The 15,525-nt window shown below is 42.7% G+C and overlaps 1 protein-coding gene across 1 annotated transcript in view; it reads left to right on the forward strand.

The window, feature by feature from the left end:
- slc12a8 (solute carrier family 12 member 8) overlaps positions 1-15,525 on the forward strand; it is a gene marked incomplete at its 5' end in the record, with an annotated part of 63,458 nt that overhangs the window by 20,346 nt on the left and 27,587 nt on the right. The window contains 3 exons of the mRNA XM_080752952.1: positions 12,186-12,299; positions 13,235-13,322; positions 14,580-14,667. Of these exons, the coding sequence (XP_080609078.1) occupies positions 12,186-12,299; positions 13,235-13,322; positions 14,580-14,667 (290 nt within the window). The remainder of the gene's footprint in view (positions 1-12,185; positions 12,300-13,234; positions 13,323-14,579; positions 14,668-15,525) is intronic.

Genomic DNA, 15,525 nt, shown 5'->3' on the forward strand with positions numbered 1-15,525 from the left:
CAATATATTAAACGTCTATATTAGCTATATTAGCCTATTATCAAAATGACTAAGTAGGCTACAAATGCATAATGAGCATTACATTTAATATGTATTTACTACACATTTTGACAGCATTGGAAAGCGTTAAGAATGTTTGTGTCATGTTTGTCCACCTAACCATATTAAAACAAAAAAATATATATTTTTCCCCCTATCTTTTTCCCTTAATACATTTTTGAAAAAGCTCCAGGGAGCCACTGGGGTGGTGCTAAAGAGCTGCATGCGGCTCTAGAGCCGCGGGTTGCTGATCCCCGTACTAGACCTACTAGACCTACTAGACCCTCTGTAGGGGAAGCAGTAGACCTACTAGACCTACTAGACCCTCTGTAGGGGAAGCAGTAGACCTACTAGACCCTCTGTAGGGGAAGCAGTAGACCTACTAGACCTACTAGACCCTCTGTAGGGAAATGAAGGTCTTTGTTGTGGTAGTCGGGAGTCTGTGGTGGAAGAAATACTCCTATTATGTTGACTTGAGTGAAAGTAGCATTATATGTATAAATAAATATGTAAAAGTCCTGTAGTAAAACATACACGTATTGTATTGGCATCAGAACATTTATGCAGAACCAAAGTAAAAGTGCTTGCTGTTTTCTTTTTCTTTCTTTTTTTTCAATCTTTTTTTCAAAACCTTTTGTCCAACGTTTAAAAAAAATAGCCGACCGTCTGACCTACAAACTCACAACGCTTGTAGATCAGCCATGTTGGAATAGCCGCAGTATGAAGCAGGGCTGTGGATGGTGTATGTTTTGCAATAATAATCTAAATCTAGGCCTAATTAATGATTTTAGTGTAGTAAAAAGCACACTATTTGCCTCAGAGATGTAGTAGACTGTAAGAATTGAAAAGTAAAGTACCTCAAAATGGTAAGTACAGTAGGCTGTGTTGTGGTGTTGTGGTGCGGAGGGGGAAACATTGTTGCCTTTTTGTTTCAATAGAATGTATTCTTTTGGTAAGTACAGTAGGCTGTGTTGTGGTGTGGAGGGGGAAACATTGTTGCCTTTTTGATACAATAGAATGTATTCTTTTGGTAAGTACAGTAGGCTGTGTTGTGGTGTGGTGCGGAGGGGGAAACATTGTTGCCTTTTTGTTTCAATAGAATGTATTCTTTTGGTAAGTACAGTAGGCTGTGTTGTGTTGTGGTGCGGAGGGGGAAACATTGTTGCCTTTTTGATACAATAGAATGTATTCTTTTGGTAAGTACAGTAGGCTGTGTTGTGTTGTGGTGCGGAGGGGGAAACATTGTTGCCTTTTTGTTTCAATAGAATGTATTCTTTTGGTAAGTACAGTAGGCTGTGTTGTGGTGTGGAGGGGGAAACATTGTTGCCTTTTTGATACAATAGAATGTATTATTTTGCTGGCCTTCAGGAAGTCCTTCCCTGCGCTTCCTGTTCTCACTGATTATCAACTTCCTGTTCAGAGGGAAGAGCAAAGAGTTCCAGAAGGGCGGAGCCTTTTCTCCCTCCACACACACACACACACACACACACACACACACACACACACACACACACACACACACACACACACACACACACACACACACACACACACACACACACACACAGGGGCGTCACAAGGGGTAGGAAAGTGGGACTGAGTTACCGGGGCCCAAGGTGGAGGGGCCCTAGTAACTTTAGCTATTGAAAAATAGCAGATATACAAGCTCACAGCGCGGCACCGAGTGCCACGCTGCGAGCTTGCATATCTGCTATTTTTTGAAAAATCGTGAAAATGTGACCCCCAAGATGATATGTATTTGGCCACGGACCCCGATCTCAAAATATTTAGTTCCAGGGACCCCCCCAGAAGCAAAATTTGAGTTAGAAATGTTCGCATAAAAAACACATATATTCAAAGATTTTCACACATTTTCACAACTTTTCAAAAATAGCAGATCTACAAGCTCACAGCGCGGCACTCGGTGCCGCGCTGTGAGCTTGTATATCTGCTATTTTTCAATAGATAAAAAGTTACTAGGACCCCTCCACCTTGGGCCCCAGTAACTCAGTCCCACTTTCCTACCCCTTGTGACGCCCCTGCACAAGGAACACCACTGCTGAAATGTACTCAAGTACTGTACTTGAGTGTAGCTTTCTATGTCAGATTTGTAAGATTCATATGGTAGTGGGAGAAATATGCAACACAAATAGGCTAAGATGTTCACATTCCGGCAGAAAGCGTGAACATTTCCACCCAGGGGTATTTTTGTGCGCTGAATAAAAAAATTGCCGGATCCAATCACTTTTCCCATGGGATCTGGCCGTAAAATGAGAATTAAAGATGTCTCTAATTCACTTACTATACAGGGAAAAAAGACCAGTCCAAAAAAATCTTCTTTAAGTAGCATGTGAGGGGTCTATCTAGGGGTTTTTCATGATTCTGAATCCATTGCAAGCATTTGTTTTGTTTTGCAATGAAAAACATTCACTGGGCTAAAAATGGACCCTACAAAACTGTGAAAAGTGATGACTCATCACTAAACAATACTAAACCATAGTTTTATGGGGTCCATTTTTAGCCCAAGGAATGTTTTTCGTGCAAAACAATGCTTGCAATGGATTCAAAATCGCGAAAAAACCCTAGATAGACCCCTCACATGGGGTGTCCTTTTTCCCTGTATAGTAAGTGAATTAGAGACATCTTTAATTCTCATTTCACGACCAGATCCCATGGGAAAAGTGCTTGGATCTGGCAGTTTTTGAATTCAGCGCCCAAAAATACATCCAGGTGCAAATTTTCACGCTTTCTGCCGGAAGTGAAAATCTTTTTTTCACATATTTCTCCCACTATGGTACGTAATACTCTATCCACTAATCCCACATCACAACCACAGCTGGGCACCAGCACTGTCCAACTACATGTACTTATTAGTATCTGTACTTTTTATATGTTTTGATACTCACTTTCCACTCTACTTTCACATTCCACTACAAATATTGCTCTTTGCACTCCACTACATTTCTAAGAAAGGGAAAAAGACCATTATGAATTAATTTAGCCGCTTGTCGATTGGCTATTTTTGGTGTGCACTAGGAGTTATGCCAATGAGTATCTTCACTATAATTTATAGTTTTTTATTTGTATTTATTCCTCGAACATCATTGAGTCTTTTTTGGGGGGGAAATGTCAACAGTTTTAATAGCATTGATAATAAATAGCAAATGTAGTTTGTAATTTGTGCTTTTGAAGACGCATGTATTTTTAAATGCAGACTCCAGTACTTCAGCTTTCCAAATTTGACAGAGCAACTTTCACTTGTAGATGAGTGATGTTTGACCACAGTGTCTGTCCACCACTGTGGGATCGCAGGAGAGCTAGTCATAATGGAGACACCGTGTGTGTGTGTGCGTGCGTGCGTGCGTGCACTTGTATTACCATACTTGCGAGGTCAAGTGTGATAGAATTCAAGTAATTGACGTTGCGAGGACAAATGTTTATTTTATGGTTTAAAGCGGCAGTCAGGCTTTACGGTTAGGAATGGGTTCAGGTTGGGGTTAGGATTGGAGGAGGTTTGATTTATACTTTTTTGCATGCTGGTGTCGCACCCCGAAAATAGCTGATGTACAAGCTCACAACGTGCTGCACTGCGACACATTGCAACCTTGCTATAAAAAAGAGAATAATCTAAAAACTACATTTGTAAAAAAAAACAAAAAAACGCCCTCCTAAAACTTTGAAGTGTGACTTGCATGTGACCTGCATATAACTCTATGGGGTGGATGTGGTTGCTGCTTTCACACTGAGTCAGATGTCCTCAGATCCGATATGGATCGGATTTGAAACCACCTCTGGATGTGGTTTTTCAAAATCGGATTTCATGTGACCTGCATGTGACCTGTCTGGATTTAGACTATTTAAAAAAAATCGGATTCCACTTTTGAAGTGACTCAGATCTGATTCAGGCTAGATTTCAGTGGCAGTGTAAAGCCGGCCAAAGACACGAGGCCGGAACTGAGGCGGGATGGAGGGCTTCATCTGAACCAGAGGCATGTGATCCTGTATAACAACAGACACACTGTGATCCTGTATAACAACAGACACACTGTGATCCTGTATAACAACAGACACACTGTGATCCTGTATAACAACAGACACACTGTGATCCTGTATAACAACAGACACACTGTGATGTATAACAACAGACACACTGTGATGTATAACAACAGACACACTGTGATGTATAACAACAGACACACTGTGATCCTGTATAACAACAGACACACTGTGATGTATAACAACAGACACACTGTGATCCTGTATAACAACAGACACACTGTGATGTATAACAACAGACACACTGTGATCCTGTATAACAACAGACACACTGTGATGTATAACAACAGACACACTGTGATCCTGTATAACAACAGACACACTGTGTTGACAGCCATCTGAGGAGGACACATACCTCTTGTACAGCGGTTCTCTCAACCTTTTCAGGCTGTGACCTCCCAAAATAATCCTGTTTGAACTGAGGGACCCCCCACCCTGACAAGCACTTGGAATTGTAGGAACTTGAGGTATTACATTTAGTTTGATAAATATTGTGAAGTTTGCCGATCTACAAGCTCACAAAGCCTCACGTTGTGAGGTGAACTTATCGTTTACCTATTTCTTATATTATTTGGCCATGTTTGACCAGTTTTTATAGTTGGTTGATTACTTTTGATGCAGTAATAATCAGGGGTTCTCCAAAAAAAAAATCTTATATATATCGTCGTTGTCGGGTGAAGACCTTGTATGTCCAAAACCATTCATTTTGCATTTATCATTTTAAAAATGATTTAAACTAGTGAAAACAGCCGATCTACAAGCACTCAACGCCTCGCACCGTGAGCCGTTGTGTGCTTGTAGATCTGCTGTTTTCACTACTTTTGTGCAACGGCCCTGTACGATGAAGCAGGGCTTTGCTTTGCGAAAGAACATACAAATTTGAAACTTGGGAGATACGAGGTTTCTGCCCGACCACGACGATATATAATGATTGTTTGTTACAGCCTTATTGACAACCAATGTAACCTGACAACACATCCCTAATGTAGTAATCTAGCAATGGAATGCAGGGCTGAGGGAGTTCTTCTTAGTGGTCAGACAATATGCTTAGAAGAAAGTCTGATATTCTCCCCGTTTTATTGTGCAAACTACCCTGCATGCTGTGTAGTTGGACGCTCAAATGTGAAGCACTGCTGATGCGTACAAAACCTCAGAATTCTTATGGTTCACCAGTAAAGTGAACACCCAGATTGAGTTGTAACCAGGGGCGTCACAAGGGGGAGGAAAGTGGCACTGAGTTACCAGGGCCCAAGGTGGAGGGGCCCTAATAACTGTATCTATTGAAAAATAGCAGATATACAAGCTCACAGCGCGGCACCGAGTGCCGCGCTGCGAGCTTGTAGATCTGCTATTTTTGAAAAGTTGTGAAAATGTGTGAAAATCTTTGAATATATGTATTTTTTAAAGGACAACTTTAGTTTTTTTACAACAAGGGTTCATATTTTAGATTGTAATTCAAGAATATAAAAGATGAGTGTTAAAATTGTTTCATTTACTTCTTTCTATTGTTTTAGAGATTCTTATTTCAGTGGTTGGGGGCATGCGTACAAGTGGCTAAATATGTCATTTTACACAGAATAAGCCCATTCCCAAGATACAACGCAACCTTTCATAGTTGGATGTGACTTATGGGGGCTAGAAGTGTTACTGTAAATAGCAATAAAGAAACTGCTGGCTTATTGTGTCTAAAAAGACATATTTAGCCACTTGTACGCATGCCCCCATGCGTACGCATGCCCCACATTTTAGCACGGTAAACACGATAAAAAAATAGAACGAAGCAAATGAAAACATTTTAACACTCACTTTTTCTTTTCTCTAATTGCAATCTAAAATATGAACCCTTGTTGTAAAAAAACAAAGTTGTCCTTTAAGCGAACATTTCTAACTCAAATTGTGATTCCCGGGGTCCCTGGAACTAAATATTTTGAGATCGGGGTCCATGGCCAAATACATATCATCTTGGGGGTCCTTGACATAGGTTTCTTGCACACATTTTCACGATTTTTCAAAAATAGCAGATATACAAGCTCGCTTTGCGGCACTCGGCTCCGCGCTGCGAGCTTGTATATCTGCTCTTTTTTAATAGTTAACATTCATGGGGGGCCCGCAGTGAATCCTTGTACCCAGGGCCCAGAATTTGGTGTGACGCCCCTGGTTGTAGCCACTCCAACTCTAGCATCCCCATTCCGGGGGGAACGTTCTACATCTACAAGCTCAAGTGAGTGAACACCCTTGAGTTAACTGTCTCGATGTGATCTCTCTCTCCCCGCACTCGCTGGTAGCACATGGAGCTGGGTGTTGGAGCGTGATGTTAGAACAGGGGTGGAGAGCCCTGGGATTGTTTGGATAAAGGGTGGTCTTACTCCATTCTCACAGAATGACTCCTGGTCCTGTTTCATCTGTTTTAAAGGAGTAGTTCACCTATTGATTACTTAGCCTGGTTAATAAACCAGACTGCACAACACCACCCCCAACACGTAGTGAGGAATTAGTATGAGCAACGCCAGGCTATTGATTACTCACCTCATAGAGACTTCAGTTCAATAATATTTTTTAGTTTTTGTCGCATTCCTAATTTGATTATAATAAATGTACCCCCATTGATTCCGGATCCGGAATCAATGGGCCTACAAAGAGTCTCAATAGATTATTGGCTTAGGAACGCGACAAAAAAAAAAAAAGTCTCTGTTGGGTGAGGAATTGATGAAGTCATTTTGGGGGTGAACTACTCTTTAAGTCTCATAGCTGTGGACAGCGGGACAGAATGGAAGGTAAAGGCTTAGCCTGTGTCATGCATTGGTGTGTCTCTAAGACAAAAAAAGAATGGGCGTCCATGCACTTGGCGTGTTCTCTCTCTCTCTCTCTCTCTCTCTCAGACTTGGAAGCGGCTGAGCTTCTGAAAAGGGCGGAGACTTCCTTTTGGATAAACATGTCATTAATCTGAGAGAACACATTCTTTCCCATCGTAAGATAACCCAGCGGGAAATGGCTGGTGTTGTAACATAGGCGGACCCTTCAGATTTGGCTCTGTGGATTAAACCCCCATCAGTGGAGACCTTTATGCAGGTTTTATCCTGCTTCTGGTCAGACTGAATGAAATTGATGCATTTACAGTCTGATATCAGTCTGATTTACAGTCCGATATGTCTCCTATCACAATGTAATTCAAAGGAGAATGTTGTGCACATCCAGTCAACAATTAACAGCTGAGAAAGGAAAAGGCATCACAACAAAACATTCTGAAAATGTGTTTTACTTGGAACAAAGTGTCGATGCATCACAGCTACAGAGACAAACTAGAAGGATGCAATTGGAAATTGCAAGTGTGGTTGCCTTGAGGCTGTGGCAGGAGTAACGCAGCAAAACAACGTTCATGGAGGAAGGGAAAGATGGATGGATGGATAAAGTGGGACTATAATGTGCTTGCCCTGCAATAACAACATTTCAGCTAAACAATGTGGCCTTCATCACCAGTGGAGCACCGGTGATGAACGAGTCGGTTCTCATAATGGTTTGGAAGTAGCAAAAAACAACACTATTGTAGATTCCATGCAAAATCAATCATGTTGACTTCATACAATTATTTACAGCAGGAGCAACAGAACAAATATATTTAGTGTATCTATTCTAGATGCCATCTAAAAAAGAAAAGGCCGACCAGACAGACTCAGCAATGTGAAGCTAAGCTACAGTAGCTGACTGATTTATTTGCTTTGTTTATGCCAGCCTGCCTGGCTCAGCAGTCCTCCTGCTGGTCCATTTTCTCTTTTCTCCTGGCTTTAGAAATCCTCCCAACGTGTCCTTCCCCGTCCCCACATCCTCTCTTCCCCACATCCTCTCTTCCTCGTCCCCACATCCTCTCTTCCCCGTCCCCACATCCTCTGCAATGTTATTTCCATGTCTGTGTTTTATCAGACTGTGAAAAGACCCTCCGGTGGCGGTGACAGGGTATTAACCCGTCTGTCCCCCTCGCTGTGCGCAGATAGCGCTCATATCCGCCAGTCACTGCACCGAGGTGACACCTCTCCTATCTCTGAGGTGACACCTCTCCTAGCTCTGAGGTGACACCTCTCCTAGCTCTGAGGTGACACCTCTCCTACCTCTCCTAGCTCTGAGGTGACACCTCTCCTATCTCTGAGGTGACACCTCTCCTAGCTCTGAGGTGACACCTCTCCTAGCTCTGAGGTGAAACCTCTCCTATCTCTGAGGTGACACCTCTCCTAGCTCTGAGGTGACACCTCTCCTATCTCTGAGGTGACACCTCTCCTAGCTCTGAGGTGACACCTCTCCTATCTCTGAGGTGACACCTCTCCTATCTCTGAGGTGACACCTCTCCTATCTCTGAGGTGACACCTCTCCTATCTCTGAGGTGACACCTCTCCTATCTCTGAGGTGACACCTCTCCTATCTCTGAGGTGACACCTCTCCTAGCTCTGAGGTGACATCTCTCCTAGCTCTGAGGTGACACCTCTCCTAGCTCTGAGGTGACACCTCTCCTAGCTCTGAGGTGACACCTCTCCTAGCTCTGAGGTGACATCTCTCCTAGCTCTAGGAACCAGCGGTGGGACAGGAACTAAGTACATTTACTTAAGTAGGCTACAGCACTTCCCATGCTTGACCGAGTGTGTATGTTCATATGTCTCTTTGTCCTTATATGTATGTCTCTTTGTTTGCAGTATACTCATACGCCTCGTATGAGTAGCAACAGCTGCAATACCGCTGGGTGACCAAGTGGCGCTGTTGAGACATTAATGGACAACACAAGAATTCATATAGTCTAATGGACAACACTGCTCAAAGGCACTGCTCATTTCACACTGGGTGTGTTTTTTTTCTTCCGAAATGCAGTGGAGTGGATCAGCAGGAGGACTGCTGAGCCAGGCAGGCTGGCATAAACAAAGCAAAGAAATCAGTCAGCTTGCTTCACAATGCTGAGTCTGTCTGGTCGAGCAACTTATTTTTTATTTTATTTTGCGCTTGAGTTGCACAGTGGTGAAGCCTGCCCACCACCACCGAGGTAGTGGGTTCAAATGGTGCATCCGGCTTTGTCAAGCGTCTATAAAGTACCCATGGCACCTATCAGGTGAGGGAGGCGTCTATAAAGTACCCATGGCACCTATCAGGTGAGGGAAGTGTCTATAAAGTACCCATGGCACCTATCAGGTGAGGGAAGTGTCTATAAAGTACCCATGGCACCTATCAGGTGAGGGAAGTGTCTATAAAGTACCCATGGCACCTATCAGGTGAGGGAGGCGTCTATAAAGTACCCATGGCACCTATCAGGTGAGGGAGGCGTCTATAAAGTACCCATGGCACCTATCAGGTGAGGGAAGCCGGGCAGGTGTTATTTGTCACTTTACGTAAGCCTACGCGCTGGGGCAGCACCTGTCCAGCACCTGGTAGGTGAATCCGTAGGATACAACAGCTGACAACACAGAAATGTGTGTGTGTGGAGGAATTAGTTGGCATATAGTCTCGCGGGGCCAGACTGTTGCCTCCGCGATTTGGCCAAATGCTCCCGGCATACAGTCTGGCAAACGGAAATAGAAACGATGAGTGCGAGATAAAGCGGATGTGACGCAACCGCTCCCTTGGTGCAGTAGCACCAGTGTTGTTGGTGTTACCTCCATGATGTTTTCAAATGTTTTCTTAAACTATACACCCATAACAAGAATAGGCCGCTCGAATGACTTTGTCTGAGCTATTGTGTTTCTGTTATGTTTCCAGTGGGACTACAGTTCAGTGCAGCAGCGGCTACTTCCGATACTCGCCGTTAGGGAGCTGCCGTTCCAGACTCTATATAGCATTGGGAGATTGTGGAATAGTTGTCTGGTTACAGACGGCGTGCTTAGTGGGTTGGCATATGACTATAGAGGAGAATTCAATAAGTGACTAGGCTATTTGTTCTCTATTTTTGTGCTATTTTTGATAATTTCTGGAAAATCTTAAATATTTTGAAAAATAGATTTATATACGGCAATGCAATGATATATAAAAAGAAAATGAACTTTGTAACTTGCGCTTTTGAATGCTTACGTACTTTTTAAAGGCAAGTGCTCCAACACTTTAACTCGAGTACACATTTGACAGAGCAACTTCCACTTAGTAGTTGTGTGATAGTGGAACATTGGAGCGTCTTGGAGGCTACTTTTACACTTTTTTTGCACTGCATGTAGCACTGGAACTGCTGTTGTGTGTCGTCCTCCCCCTGACCCTTTCCACCGTCACTACCACTTACAGCAGCTCACTGAAAACAGCCTTACACGTAACTTCTTGTATTACTGTATTTACAGACTGTCTGGGACTACAGCTATCCATTATCCTCTTAGCCAACTATAGATTATCCTCTTCTACTTTTTCAATTCATTTAATAATCAAGAAGCACTTATTTTTGTCATATCAACAAATCAAGGCTTATACTTAAAGGACAACTTTGTTTATTTACAACAAGGGTTCATATTTTAGATAGTAATTAAAGAATATAAAAGATGTTAAAATGTTGTTTACTTTGTTTATTTTGTTTATTTATTTGGATCCCCATTAGCTACTGCCTTAGCAGCAGCTACTCTTCCTGGGGTCCACAGATAAAAATACCTTACAAAAATGAATACTTTTCACAATACAATATAAGAAACAGTTAAAAATTGTCAAACTACAACCAAAATATAAAACAATTAAGTAATTATGGTCAGTATCAACAACCCAAAATAATTAAAACAAATGCAAATAAAAATACATTACATTCATTCTATGTAGAAACATTAAACATTGTGCACTGTCGTGTTAGCCGTGATCAAAGGCAATTTCCATTTGATATTTCTTTAATTTCTTTTTAAAACCAGATTTAGTTTTTGCCTGTATGATTTGTGATGGGAGACTATGCATCTCGTTCATAGCTCTATACATTACTGTGTGTTGCATGGAATTAGAATTTGAGATAGGAAGCGTGAAAAGACCTTGTGATGCGTGTCTGGTGTTATAGCTGTGCTCATACAGGACAGCCGGAACTCTGGATGAAGCAACGCCTCTGACAAATGACAGCAGGGAAATACGAAGTCTGTCCTCCACCAAAGGCCATCCATCCCAAAGTGACATGCATTCTTTTGATGCCTGTTCTTTTTGGACAGCTCAGAGCAATACGTGCAGCTCGATTTTGGACCAATTGTAATTTAATTATATCCTTTTTGGCAGCACTAGACCAAACCATTGGACAGTAATCCAGATGAGTGAGAGCTAGTGTTTGCACAATTTGGGGAATGCATTGTTGTGGTACATATGTGGCACATCTCTTGATAACGGACAGACTTCTTCCTATTAATGCAACAGTCTTATCAACTTGTTTTGACCATGTTAACTTACTATCTAAAGTGTTTTCATTTACTCCTTTCTATCGTTTTAGAGATTTTAATTATTTTGATTTCAGTGGCTAGGGGCATGTGTACAAGTGGCTAAATATGTCTTTTTACACAGAATAAGCCCATTCCCAAGATGAACCGCAATCTTTCATGGGCAGATGTGACTTATGGGGGCTAGAAGTGTTACTGTAAATAGCAATAAAGAAATTGCAGATTTATTGTGTCTAAAAAGACATATTTAGCCACTTGTACGCATGCCCCCATGCGTACGCATGCCCCACATTTTAGCACGGTAAACATGCTAAAACGATAGAACGAAGTAAATGAAAACATTTTAACACTCACTTTTTCTTTTCTCTAATTACAATCTAAAATATGAACCCTTGTTGTAAAAAAACAAAGTTGTCCCAAAATTGTTGATCAACAAGCTCATGACACGCCGAGAGTTTGTAGATCAGCTATGGGAAACGGTTGACAATTTTTGCCCAATGATGATTTTAATTATGAACAGAAAACATTTAAATTAAGAGTTTCCAAACTCAATTTTGTCTAATCAATTACATTGAGTAGTTTGATAAACTGTTGCACCTCAACACACATCAAAGAGTATTTCGTTAGATTCTCTTCTCAGATAAAATCACTGATTGAAACTTCTTCATTTGACCGCTGTCTCTCTGTCTCACTGTCTCACTGTCTCTCTCTCTCTCTGTCTCTCTGTCTCTCTGTCTGCAGAGCATGGTTTCGTTGGGTATTCACCAGAGCTGCTCAGTAACAACTCTCTGCCAGATTACAGCCCAGGAGAAAACTTCTTCACCGTCTTTGGGGTTTTCTTCCCTGCTGCAACCGGTGAGCAACCTTTCCATTTTGATCCTCACATCATCGCTGCAGGATGGAAACCTTGTCTGTCCAAAAGTGTTACTTTTTAGAAGACCTGTGCCGTGTTAGCCTCGCGTAGCCAGGCTTACTCATCTGCGAAGAGAAAAGCCTGGTGACAATAGAAGGCAGAAGACGTTCTGGGAGGGGGGGCTGAATTTTCCCGGAAGCTGTATTTTTTTCACAGTGCGTGTTCCTGCAAACGTATTCCCTGCACGAAAAAATCTGGTCTACGTCTCCTGCTCCGTCGGTTACGCTCGCAATAAACAATATACAAACAAAAACATTGATTCAAGCAATGTTACACATATTAAGAGTGAGTTAAGAGCTACAATCTATTTTAGTTTTTTCGCTGGGGAATGTAAACAGACCTGCATCGCATGACGTAACGTCCGTTAAACGCAGCACTTCCGCTAGGAATTGTGGCACACACCGGAAGCCCTATTGTCTACAGGGTGGTGCCGTGTTCCAATGGATCCACTGTAGTTATTATTTAGTCACAATCCCTTCGTAAAAAAATGGAATTGGATCAATATTTTCAAACCCACAGGCAAACGTAACCACACTGAATTTCATTAAAAGAAAATAGTGGATCTACAAGCTTGCAAGGTGTCACAATATGGCACGTTGTGGGTTTGTAGATCTGCTATTAGTGCTGCTTTTGCGTGACACTCTTGTGCAGCGAAGTAGCATTCATTTAAAATTTCTGCTCGACAGCGTCGATATCTTATCATACGGTCAGCTATGAGAGACACATCCATTGTGTGTGTGTGTGTGTGTGTGTGTGTGTGTGTGTGTGTGTGTGTGTGTGTGTGTGTGTGTGTGTGTGTGTGTGTGTGTGTGTGTGTGTGTGTGTGTGTGTGTGTGTGTGTGTGTGTGTGTGTGTGTGCGTGCGTGCGTGCGTGTAGGGGTGATGGCAGGCTTCAACATGAGCTCAGATCTGCAGCGTCCTGAACACAACATCCCTGTGGGAACTCTGGCAGCTGTCTTCACCTCGTAGGACTCCTCCACACACACACACACACACGCGCACACACACACACACACCAACTACACTGTTACATTGTGACACGTTGTGAGCTTGGAGATCTGCTACTGCGACAAATCTTTTTGCTGAATGTTCACCTATTAGGGGTGATAGTGCATGCACTAATCCACTCTGGCCCAGGTGCTGGACAAACGGCAGTACAGAAGAAGAATAGAGTCAGCAACACTGGTAATACTCAGCTCTGTTTTATTGCTTCAACGTTTCCATCCGTTTGGATCTTCTTCAGGAATAACACAGGGAAATGGCTGTGTACCCTTATGAAGACTAGCTTCCACTGTGATTGGCTCTAACAATGAGTGGTGATTGGAAACACCTAAACTCATACCAATCAGGCCATTTCTCCATTATAAAAAGGCAATAGTAAACACAAACCCAACATGTTTGCATATACTGTATGAATCTTAAACATCAGGACATACAAAATATACAAAATCGTATCAAGAACAGGATCAAGTATAGGACACAAATGAGTAACATTCATTTCAGAAAGACTTATTAAATTCGTTTTTCAAATGTTGTTTTGTTTTAATACAAAGAAACACATTGTTAAGGCCCAGATCTACTGTTGATGTAAATAGGTGACTGAGGCCAGAGAAGATTTTCTCACAACTGTTTGTGTCCTATAGCTTGAAATGACTGTGCAAGAGAGAATATTGACTAAGAGGACAAGTAGGTCTTCAGGAAGACCAGTAGGTCTTCAGGAAGAGTCCCCAACCTTCAGATAGACATACAAAGACCACCTATTAGGACATGCCCAAAATAGGGACGCTAGGGTTCATGTGGTTTAATCCCCAAATCCCCAAAAGTAATCCAGCCTAACTTCTCTCCTGGCACAAGTTTTCAAGTAAAAGGTGCAATCAGACTGGCGTATGGCAGTTCAATTTCCAGGACCCCCAGTGTAGTATGCATTATTAGACTACGGACCCCCATAACTCTGACAAGCTACCAAATGGACCTCAAAGGTCAGACCTGTAATTTAGCTGGGAGCCCCCCTGGAACCCTCTCGAGGACCCCTGGGGGGTCCCCGGTCCCCGCATTGAGCACCACTGGCGTATATATGTAATTTCTCACAAAAGGCAAGCTCATCCTTTCCTTTGGAATAAAAACAGTCATCCTTGGTTGACCCTGGTGTAAGTCCATTCTAGATGGTGCATTGACATTTAACTCTCCTATTAATAGTGTGGACTTGGCTGTCTGCTCCACAGGTGGTTCCTGTATCTGGTGTTTGTGTTGCTCCTGGGGTCCATCTGCACCAGAGAGGCCCTGCGGTATGACTTCTTGATAGCGGAAAAGGTGAACTCTTCTTTTATGTTCTCCCCCCTCTTTTCTGTACTCTTTCCCTCCACACACACACACATGGGCGTCACACCAAATTCTGGGCCCTGGGTACAAGGATTCACTGCGGGCCCCCCATGAATGTTAACTATTGAAAAATAGCAGATATACAAGCTCACAGCGCGGCACCGAGTGCCGCGCTGCGAGCTTGTAGATCTGCTATTTTTGAAAAATTGTGAAAATGAAGAAACCTATGTTTCCATGTCAGTTGTGCTCAAACCTTTTCATGTGAAGGACCCCAAAATTATATGTATTTATCCACAGACCCCCATCTCAAAATATTTGGTTCCAGGGACCCCCCAGAAGCAAGATTTGAGTTACAAATGTTCGCTTACTATTCAAAGATTTGCACACATTTTCACGACTTTTCAAAAATAGCAGATCTACAAGCTCGCAGCGCTGTGAGCTTGTATATCTGCTATTTTTCAATAGCTAAAGTTACTAGGGCCCCTCCACCTTGGGCCCTGGTAACTCAGTCCCACTTTCCTACCCCTTGTGACGCCCCTGCACACACACACACACACACACACACACACACACACACACACACACACACACACACACACACACACACACACACACACACACACACACACACACACACACACACAGTGAGGAGCTGGGTTGTGGTGTGGTTTAGTGTGTTCTTCTCGTAAAGCCATCCAAAGGGCAGGCCCCCCCCCGACCTGTCATGGAGGTTTTTTGAGTCACACTTTTTTTTGGCACGGCGGCTTAGAGTGACGGTCCCAAAACGTCACAGCAGGGCTGCTACTATAGCAAGCTACAGCCACAAAAAGCCAGATGCTAAATTTGAAA

The sequence above is a fragment of the Nannobrachium achirus genome (genome assembly GCF_963921795.1).
Source record: "Nannobrachium achirus genome assembly, chromosome: 22".
NCBI lineage: Eukaryota > Metazoa > Chordata > Actinopteri > Myctophiformes > Myctophidae > Nannobrachium > Nannobrachium achirus.